Raw genomic sequence first — 11,132 nt, forward strand, 5'->3', positions numbered from 1 at the left:
TTAAATTTAACTGAAAGCTGAACTACTTAAGGAAATCTGGTGCTGACTGCTAAGCAATGTTGAAAATTCATGCTATACAATCCTGGATTTCATCTTTCTCTAAGTAGCAGCTGAAGGTAGACATTAATACTCAGGTTTCTCCTGCCATGGTTGTGCACATTGTCAGCAAAGTCTATATTAGTCTCATTTAATTCACATATATTAATAGCAATCTGTAAAGGGAAAAAAAAAAATGTTATTGCTGTAATCCCTTCAAAATGATTAAAATAAATTTTGTAAAATATATCAATCTGTCTACCGCTACCGTGTATGCCTCCATGCTGCTTCCAGACGTACGTATATCCTCCTAGCGCTATGATCAAAGCCCTTCATTCACGCAGTGCCTGCCCTGTTACAGCTGAGAACGTGCACGGATGGGGTTGTAACAGGCCTGTAAAGAAACAAGTGTCAGAAGGCGTTTGTGGAAAATGTTTTCCTAACCAATCCCTCCCTTTCGAAGCCAGGGATGGGACTGAGCCCCAGTACACCAACATGTGGGAGGTCTCCAGTGTAACCAAACCACATATGCTAAAGAAAAGGGACAGGGCCGTGCAAGATTTCCATAAAGCCTTTCTTGTGCATATGCATATAGGTAAATAATCTGCGTGTAGGTTTGTTTTCAGCTCTGTAGTAATAACTGTACTAAAATCCTTGCCACTGATTCCCAGCTAATCCACATCTGCAAAGACAGCTGGCTGAGACGTGTCCAGCAGAGTGAAAGAGCTGGTTCGTGTGCTGTGTTTGTCGTGTAACGAGAGGACATTTCTGAAATGGCAGTGATGTAAGAACTGAGTCTTGTAATCAAGTGTGCAGCTAATCACCACCGAAAAGGGCACCGACCATATTTGCCCACACTTTTTTCAAGGTTGGATACCTGAATTTTGAGCCACTTTACAGGATCAGGCACATTTAAAATACCAAGAAGCCCAATTTTGTCTCCCTGGTAGTCTAATTAGAAGCTGAGTTCATTAAAAGACAGGATGCCATTTGCAGAGGCCATCTTTCAGGAAACAACTAGTTCTTGTTGCTTCCTGGGACAGTGCTCCACTGCTTTTCTTTCCTGATTTTAATTAAGTAAGGATTGCCTAGGGAGATATGTCCCGTTACAGCTGTTGGAAATTTTAGTCAGAGTTGTTCGTTTTTCCATCGTTTTACAAGGTAAGCAGCAGCATAACCATCTGTCTACTCTTTAAATAAAATAAAAGGGAAGAAAACCCTCTTCTCCGCTCCTGTGTTTCAGTGCCGAGGAATAAGAACAGGCCGGCTGACCGCTGGAGACACCGGGGTTGCAGTCAATCCTTTTTCTCATGAGTTGCTGAGGTCATTTAGAGTCTGCTGGGGAGGCTGGGTGAAAATCTGGCATCTCAGGCTTCATCTTTGGCCTCTCCTGTCACTCCTCTTCACAGGCCCACTTGCCTTTTTCTCTCCATTTTATCTTTTGTGTCTCTTCTGTTCTGCAGGAGTAAGCTTGCTGATCCCAGCGGGGGCCGTTCCACAAGGGAGAGTCTATGAAATGTATGTGACAGTTCACAGGAAGGAGAACATGAGGTAAAAGACTGCCTTTATTTGCTTGTGCATTTATGGAGGGGAAAAGTTTAGTAACTAAAGACCTGTGGTCTTATGCTTATGCAAAGCCTACTGCATTGAAGCTATTTGCTGACTTGGAGATAACCGTGAGCAAAGCTGAGGCTAAACTTTGTCACAAAACCAGCCCAGACTTTTGCTTTTCTAACCAAGAGTTGCACTCTGCAGCAAGCCCTCGGGCTCGAGGGATGCTGAATCACAGCCCGAAGTGAGGAAAACGTGCCAGCCAAGTTTGGTGCAGCAGAGAAGGTGTGAGGTAACCTCTTGACAAAGACCCATGCTGAAAGGACAAGGGAGCGGAGTGAGGTGCTGGATCGGCTCAGCGGAGCCGCAGGTGCCTGAGCACCTGCCTTGGAGAATGTCCTGTCCCATTATAATGAAGGTGAATTTTTATTTTACCCTTAATGGGCTTGGCTAGCCCATACAGTGAAGAGGATGGAGCTAAAGGTTTTGGTGTCCTCCACCCCGCCTTACTCGGAGGTGGAAGTAAGCAAGTAGTTGTCCCGCTTAGCCCCAGGCACTCCGTGCCAGGGCCACCCGGAGTTGATGTTGGGCTGACCCCTGTTCTCTGCATGTGTGGCCAATTCATATTCTAGTTCATGGTATCTGCTGAGTGATCTGGCAGCCTTGGCATAAAAAGTGTTTCCGAAAAGGCCAAGATGCCGTTTGAAGCAGTTCAGGAAAACCTCATGACGAGAAAGGTGAGGTCTTAGTCTGCAGAATGGGCTGATGTGCACAAAGGCTGAATGGCAAATGTGAATCTGAGCAGTCATTACACGGTACTTTGCCTCTTTCCCCTCCTCGTAGCTAGATACATTTTTTGGCTCAGCCCCTTAATGGCTTTTATGATGTTCTAAGCCACAGCTGTTTATACACTGCGTGATATTGAACACTGTTCTTTAGCTTGGTAGTCTTTCACCCATGCTAAAATAATCTGCTTAAAGAAAAAATAAGTAACCCCTTCACCCACCCTTTTACATACATTATTCATTGCCTGCTCTTTGAAAACAGCTAATTGCAGCTGCAGAAACAGTGTCTCTGTTCGTATCTAGTATTGATTGTATTTGTATTACTTTTGTCTTTAAAACAAAGATACTTATAAACAGCATTGAAAAAGAACTCCTTCCTGCAGAAAGAAAAAAAAATTAAAATCAGAGAGCATCCTCTGTTATTCAACTTGCCTCCAAATCTCCCTATTTAAAATATCTAATTATAAAAAACCCCCAGTATTTAATTCCTAGGAGGAGCTATATGTGCAATTATTTTCTTTCCAGCCAGTTATGGAGGGAATCCCTGCCTCCTTACTGATGCAGCTGTGGACAACTAATGTCACGTGCTAGTCTGATTTGTTTTCTTCAAGGCCCATAAAGCCTCCTCTACGTGCTTTGTGGTAGCTGTTACTCAGCAGGTCACACAGGGGATAGAAGGATCGGTTAATCTGTGTTGGGAAAAACATGCTTGGTGCTGTGCTCTGCCAACCTGAGCAAGTGTGCTGAAGTACACCTGTGGAAGTGAAGGGAAAGGTGTGAATCCTCATGTGCAATGAAGACTTTGAGCCGGGATTCCTTTCCCTAGGGGAGGAGAGCAGAGAGTGGGCTGCCTTGGCCATGGGGCAGCAGGGCTCATCCCATCGTGGCGGTGATCGCTTCCTGGGTGCGCAGACCCCAGCTGCTGCTTTGATTTAAGGCAGCTTTTCAGCCCCCCTCCAGCATGCCAGGCTCGTCATGCTCATGGAAACCAACCACTTCTAGGACATTTAAAGTGGAGCTCGTTGGGTGTCATCTAGATCACTCAGAACCACAGAGTCACCAAAAAGGGCTTAAACACCACGGACTGCAATGTCCTCCCCTGTTACCTGCTCCCTTTCCCCAGGTGCCCCGGAGCAGAAAGGGGTGGGTGGCACCCAGCTGTAATGGTCTTCTGCTGCAGGACTGTGTGACCAGACACTCCACTTGCTGTAGCAGAGCTGCACCTCTGTCAAAACCTCTTTTTCTGACTGCATGGACCACAGCTGTTGCTTCATGTAATTGGAGTTATATGGGTACCACAAGTTAGTGTGCAGCGTAATTATGTTTTAAATCCACTGCTGCACTCTTATAGCACTCCAGCAGAGAGTGATAGTCCACGGTGAGGACTAGCTGCAGACGTGCTTTTGTGGCCAAGTGGTAACTGGAGTGCGTTCAATAAATGCTGTGATACCCTGGATTTATTTTCGTGAGCACTGTGTAAACGTGTATGGGTTGAAAAGTCCTGTTGTGTGTTGTTGTGGTTTGGAAGGGGACATATAGAAAACTATAAAATTGGTGTTATAATCAGAAATGAAGGCAGGCTCTTTTTCTTGATATACAACCGCCACTGAGGCGGGAACGTGGTCCCCATAGCGCTACCCAAAATAGAACCCGTGCAGCAACAGAGAGGTGTACCATCACAGCTTGCATATCTCCGGCAACTTGAAGATTTAGCTCACACTTTGTTTGTAGAAATATGAAATGACTTCTGAACAGTCAAGCTGAAACAGGAATTCTGTTATCCCTCAGAGTCCTGCAAATTCCCCTTGTCCTTCCTTTGTTTTCCTAGTACATTTCCCCAGTTAGTCTCTGAAACCTGTAGTACAGACATCTGAATTCATAACCCAGTAATATCACTCTTTGTGTTGCCTTGCAGATTGGTTAGGAGAGCTTTCTGAGACACTCTATTTATTCCATTTCGTATCCATCAAAGGATGTGAGAGCAGGAGGGTCACCCTAAAAGCATTATCCTTCTGCGGTGAATTGGGTTCTGATGGCTTGCAATAAACGCTGCTTGGAGGCAGTTGTTTTCTCTAAGTGTGTTAGTGTGCTTGTGGCACAGTGGGTTTTCGCTTTTCCTAGACTAGTACTCCAGCAGGCTCTTTTTCCTACTCCTGCACTGCAAAGTCATCCTCATGCTGCCTGTCATTCGGGGCAGGATGGGTGGCGAGCAGATACTGGGCTCTGATCCCTGGCTGGTGTGTCGGCCTCGTGGAAATGTCCATGTGCTTTATGAAGCGGCTACGGTGGGGAAAAGGGGTATCTACGTGTGTGTGTGTGTTTGTACACTTATATGTATGTGTGTGTGCATCTCTATTCCCCCCCCCCCCCAAAATGACAAGCCTCTGAGAATATTTCACAAATCTCAGACAAGTTTCTGTCTTGAAGGTCGTTGTTTTTTTCAACGGTGATCAGATGCTCTCTCCCTTAGTCTGGGGAAGTGTCACCAACTTTGAGACTTGCAAGTAGTTGTAGTTTCACCTCTAAAATACCGGTACCTGGCAAGAGCCTGTTCCCATGAGTATCTGTGAGAGCCTAGGTCTTACACGACTGAGGATTAAATAGCATGAGTATAAACCTCCAACCGTCAGGATTTTCTTGACTGCCTCGGGTTAAAAAACAAATTCAGCTGAGAGCTAAACTAGTGAGGCTGTGTGCTTCCTTCGGAAACATCTGGCACTGGCCAGTGCTAGACGGGGTCTGGGTCTTGACGGACCACTGGTTTGATCTCGTATGGCAGTTCCTGTGTTCCTGCCGGAACCCCTGCCAAGCTTGCACAGCTTTAGGTGGAGCTACTCTTGCGTACTCTAATCAGAGGCAAGAACTGCACTAAATATGGCACAGTGAAGGACACTCCTGTATAATCCATCACACAGGAGATGATGCAAATGAGAGTCAATGCTGCTGTGCCCACAAAATGTGACAACCCTGAAGAACGGAGCAAGCAGCACTCCTGAAGATCTTGATGGAAGACACACATAAATTGTGCAACTTCCAAATTAGCTACCTTGAAAGAGAGAGGGCTCAGATGAGCCTTGTCAGGATTTGGATCAGTGGCTGCATAGTGTATGCATAGACTTTATATTAAAGTCACATAGCTGATCAGTGAGTTTGATCCAAGGAGCAATGTTGCCTTTTTCACCAGTAAACCCTAAGCGTAGTGATGTGAAATAAAAGAAATTGAAGTCTTCCGCATCTCATTTCTCCACCTTCCTTCTGTGTCTCAGTTGCATAAACAAAATTACTTTGCAACTCCAGAAGACAATTTCATGAAGTGCCAGTCACTATAATTGAAAAATTCAAAATAAAAAAGGGCAGACCATGAGCAAAAGGGGAGGAAAACTTTTCAGATCATTTTCCTTCTAAAGATAGACTGGCAGAAGAACCAGGGTCGGTCAAGAGTATTAAGTTTGAAACTTAAGAAAGAACATATATTAAAAATAAAGCCCCAGTGATGAAAGGAGAAATAAAATGTCTTCCTTCTGACTTTTGGCTAAGCTGTGTAGAAGGGTTGCCATCTGTTGCTGTGAGTTAGCCCTTCCTCTCTCCCTGCTCCGTCCTGTGCTGCTGTGATTGCCTATAACATCTACGCGTGGTGCCAGGGACCGCGACGTAGGCCCACTGAGGAGCAGAGATTTCTCTAGTTCTGCTCACATCTGCTGTCTGACAGCTACCTTAATGAATACGGTCTGGCTTATTACAGGGAGATGGTTTTGAATGAGTAATCCCATTAAAAACACAAATTGGATTGTGAAGGGACCAGATACAGTGAATAAAAGTTTGTTTGCTTTTAAATAAGAGTTAACTGTTCCTGATGAGCAATGTGGGATGGGACAACATCTAAAAATACCTGAAGACCTTTCAGTTGCTGTTAGTGCCTTTTAATAGCAATACTAAACAGGGGATTGAATTTTAGTCTCAGTCAACTCTTTGTAAAAAAAAAAAAACCCGAACATCTCTTTTGCCTGCAGTGAAGTGACCTTGGAGTCACCCAGTCTCATCTAATAAGTTGTCCCAAGACTGCTGCAAGGCTAAAGTGAAGCACATGTGGATGGGATTTTGGGGGGTTTGGGTTTGGGGTTCTTTTTTGGTTAACAGCCTAAAAGTAGGTTCTGGCCCACAGTTTTGAAGATGTCTGCTCCCGACTCTTTCTGCTTTAGAGGAGATAACTCCCTTGCTCTGTATGCCCCTCTGTCTGTGTTTGTGCTGGGTCTCCTGTGATCTCTAACACAGAAATCGCAGTACTCGATCACGGCGGGCGCTGCTCTGGGCCAGGATCCTGGCTTTGCTGGTGCTGCATCACCTGCTCCAGGAGAAGGAGGAAAATTGCTTGTAATGAATGACTACACAATAACTTGTCTTCAGGGGAATTTGTTGTTTACTAATTCCATCAATTAGTGTTGGGTTTATGCCTTGAAGCAGAAAGATTAATATCTCTTGTATAATATATCTTGTCTACTGCATCTGTTCTGTTCTCATTAGCTGTAGTAAGGCATAATCCTTTTGTTTTAAAATGGAAATTGGAAACAGTGAGAAGTAAGAAAAGATCTGTCAAGAGATTTTTTGTTCCTTTTTCCTGTCAGTTGTCGTAGGGTACCTCTCTGCTCTGTGTGCCATTGCGTGGTTTAGCCTCATTCCTCTGGGTTTCAGGTGTTTATATCCGAGATCTCGCTGTGGTCCCTAAAGCCCCTGCTGCCGGCAGTCACGTTAGAGCTGGATAGGAAAGGGAATACCACCTCAGCCTGCCCCGGCGTGCCTTGTCCCATACAGCCCCAGAAATCAGATCTGGGTTTTGCCCCTGTGTCCCATTACTGCGTCGCAGCAAGCTCACTTGAGATCTTTCTCACTTTTATTGCTTTCTTTGCTACTAAATAACTACGTTTGGAACGTGTTTTGCTCTGGCAGCATGACCTGCTCTACAATTAATAGGATTCCTACCTGGAATTTTACCCTCTCTGGATCTTTTGCATTATTTCCTGGCTCTCATTGTTACTTGCAATAATTCCTTATTAATTGTTATCTGTAAAGTTAATTATTTTGTTGCTATTTACATTGTCTTCCCCATTGTGGGTAGAAATCCTGGCCTCCCCGTAGCTAGAGAGAGGTTTAGCATGGATGTCAGCAGAGCTGGGATTTCACCTGTTCAGAGGCACCGGCTCCTGTTTCACACCACGGCAGAACTTCTCTGCCACTCCTGTCTCAGTTTCTGAAGGTTTATCTGCATGAGGTGGATGGTGGAGAGTCACTAGGACTGGCAGGGTTCGATAACATCGGGGTGCCCGACTCAGATGCGTGTCTGCTTGGCAATTTGGGACTGCAAAGTCAAAGTCAAGCACGCTGGCAACCGGCCCGTTTTCCTGCTCTTCACTCACCAGCATGTCCCATATCATAAATACCCAGGTCAGGAGCATGCATATCTCATCCACTTGGCAATAAATCTCCTAAGTCTGGTGACAAAGATGCTGTTTACCAACTTGGGGGAAAAAAATACGAAGCCTTGCTATTTTTTGCACGTCCTTTGTATGCTTGTATCCGCTTCCCATCTCACTTGCTGACTGTGCAGTCTGGAGTGTCTCCCGACCTCGTGTTCTGCATCAGTTTTTATACTGGTGCGAATCGGATATAAAATGTTGTGGCGCAGAATCATGCCCTCCGTCGGAGTCCTAAAATTTAACGGCTAGCAAAATTTTGTCACAGAGCAGTGACTAAACTTAATTTTACTTTGAGACAACTTTAGGCTGTATGATTTATCAGTACCACAGTATTTTAATGACCTTTTGGCTTTTCTTAACCGCACGCATCAGTGCTCAGATTCTTGCCAATTTTAACTCATTTTTCACGTAAAAGGCACTGTATGAATTTTTTTACGGCGATCATGATATATTTCCTCCTATATTCTTTTTGACTGCAGATTTTGTAATTCAGTCCAAAAAACTATGATAACTTCTATTTTTTTTTTCCTTCCTTCTTCATGGGTCAGTAGTCTTCTAGATGAAGTTGGGTTAACCAGATGATTAAGTCTACAGCTTGTCATATCTGTGGCTTTCCAGACAAATATTGTAATTTTGAAAGATCTTTCTCATAAGACATTAGGTTTTTTGAAATTTCTTGAATTGGACTGTAGGAGAGTGTTCAAATATCCATTAATGCACAAGGTAGCTGACCATTAAAACCCAATGCCACACTGGGAGTGTTTTTTAAGCTTCTTGTTGCTGCTTCTTATGAAAATAAAAAAAGATGAAGTAAACGAGACTAAAAAGAAACCACATTTTAGTCAAAAACCGATCATGCCCAATGATTCATTCAGCTCAGTCTTGCAAGAGGGTGATCCTTGATCTTTTTAATCTGAATCCGGAGATCCCTACGGCACGCAGGAGGAGCTGGACTCGGTACTCTGTCTGCTAGCGGTTCATTTTGTGTGTACTGTTTGTTAGGCTGAAATAACCGGCCTAAGACATGAGAGTTGTCCAGATTGTTATACTTTACAGCTTTTTTGAAAGGCAGCTATATCGCAGCTGTTTGTTTCCAGTCCATGGCTTTTCAGAAACCATTGTTGAGTCATTTAGTAAACTCATCAGTTAATTTCCACAGATGCAGATCATCTGGATTTGCTGATTTGCATAGATTTAAATTTTTCCATGCCGGACCTTTTTTTTTTTTCCTCAAATGTTATAGAAACCTCCCACATTTGTAGCAACAAGCGATACTTTTTAAAAGCGCCTTTGTCCCACTTTGAAAAAGGATTTCACAAAAGTTTGTTTCTGATTTTCTGTGAGATAAATGGAATATTCAGGGAGAATTAAGGTGGACAAAATTAGGATATACCTGTGGACAGAACTTTGCAGTATGCAGAATATATGCAATAAATTGAATATCGAAACAGTTTCTGTCCTGATTTGGCTTCCTTGAAAACATTACCTAAGATTACAGCTGCTTTTTTTTTGCTCTTCCTTTTGGTAAAGGCAAAGACTTGCAGAAATAAACAGTATTTAATGGTGTCTCAACTAATTACACTAAGACCAACAGAGATGTAAATGCAACAAGGGATTGAACCCTTAGCCGGAGCAGAGGATGGGAGGTCCCGTGGACAGATCTGGAGTTTAAGCGCAGATCACATCGACCGCTTTTAATCCCCCGCTTGCTGGTTTCTGGATCATGAATTTGTGCTCTGTATTATTTAGGGAGGCAGTTGATGAGGCACATTCAGCTGTATTTGTCATACACCAGATGTCGGGATAGTTAAAATCACTCATGCTTCCTCTATTTTTAAGCTCCTCAGCAGTTGGTCTGGGATAGTTTGCACATGCGTGTGCGCACACACACACACACGGACTCATTTACAAACTACAGTGTGTGCCATGTATCCTAAATAATGGTACGGTTTCCTGTGACACCCATTCCTAGTGACTGGCAGCGGGCGCATTGAACAACACTCGTGTTTTGAACTGAACAGCTCGGGGTTATCGCTCGCAGTCTCAGGCTTTGCAAGTGTGCTTTGCCCTCCGCACTATTCCTTACCATCCCTTCACCCTTTCTCCCCTGCCACTGGTGACACCTGCTCCCCGCAGGCATATCTGCCAGAGCCATTCTAGTAGATCTCAATGCCTTTTAAGTAAAATGGCCCGTCCGTGGGTTTGGTGCTGTCTCTGAACTCAAACTGCACGTCTCAGATGTGCCGTATATCACTTAGGAGGTTTCAGATGTGCTCGTTAGTTCCTTCTCTTCCTCTGTTCTTCAATTTTCTCTGTCCAGACGGTAAATAATTCTCACGTGTGGTGCTTACAAGAGCCACTCTTCACTTTTGTGTGCTGCTAAACAGCTGCCAAAGGCAGCGCTGACCGCAGTTCGGCAGTGGGTGAAACGAAGCCTCTGCGTACGGTCTGCAAGGATCCTTCAGAGTGGAGGGTGCTCAGCAAGTGTGGTCTATAGTCTGCTGCCACCTAAGCATGTGTTTTGATGAATGGGTGATATTTGGGGAAAAAAAAACAAACAAAAAACAAACCACAACAAAAACCAAACCAAACCCACCCATTCTTTGCTTGCACAATCTTTTTTATTTTAAGAGAAGGATATTTTTTTTTATTTTTATAGACCTGAATGTACCTTTTTGACTTTTTCAACTCACTTAACGAATCCATCTTTCTGTCCCCTTGTCAGGCCACCGGTAGAAGACAGCCAAACCCTGCTGACGCCGGTGGTGAGCTGCGGCCCACCCGGAGCCCTGCTAACCCGGCCCGTCATTTTAACCATGCACCACTGCGCAGAGCCCAACACGGAGGACTGGCAGATCCAGCTGAAGCACCAGACTGCCCAGGGGCCGTGGGAGGTGAGGGTCCGGAGCTCCAGCTCCAGCTGCTAGTCCTTCAGCTGCCTTTCTGAACCGGGATGCCTCTATTTTGGATTTGCCGTGTGAGATGGGTGGCTGCTACGGGCAGGCAGGAGTGCCCTTCAGCACCAGGTGTCTAAGGTGCCCAGTGCCACACAGAGATGCTGCCCATCAAGAGATGGGCAGTTTGGTGCCTCCTACTTTCAAGCTGTTTTCCGTGAAACAGCCTTCATCACAGGATGCTTGAGGTTTTGGTCGTGGCAGGGTATTGTGCCAAAGTCGTGGGGACAGGAGGAAGAGAAAAGGCAAAATAAAAAACAATAACTGAAAATAATTTGTGACTTGACTCTAGAAATAAGAAAATGTTTTTTTACAGAATACTTTTCACTCTCCTG

The 11,132-nt window shown here is 44.6% G+C and overlaps 1 protein-coding gene across 1 annotated transcript in view; it reads left to right on the plus strand.

Moving 5' to 3' along the window:
* Positions 1-10,737, plus strand: part of LOC104168763 (netrin receptor UNC5C-like) — a gene marked incomplete at both ends in the record, with an annotated part of 30,063 nt that extends 19,326 nt beyond the window's left edge. The window contains 2 exons of the mRNA XM_009709468.1: positions 1,500-1,587; positions 10,569-10,737. Coding sequence (XP_009707770.1) covers positions 1,500-1,587; positions 10,569-10,737 — 257 coding nt within the window. The remainder of the gene's footprint in view (positions 1-1,499; positions 1,588-10,568) is intronic.
* Between the last annotated feature and the right edge of the window lie 395 nt (positions 10,738-11,132).

This window comes from Cariama cristata, unplaced genomic scaffold (genome assembly GCF_000690535.1).
Source record: "Cariama cristata isolate BGI_N322 unplaced genomic scaffold, ASM69053v1 scaffold15511, whole genome shotgun sequence".
Lineage (NCBI taxonomy): Eukaryota > Metazoa > Chordata > Aves > Cariamiformes > Cariamidae > Cariama > Cariama cristata.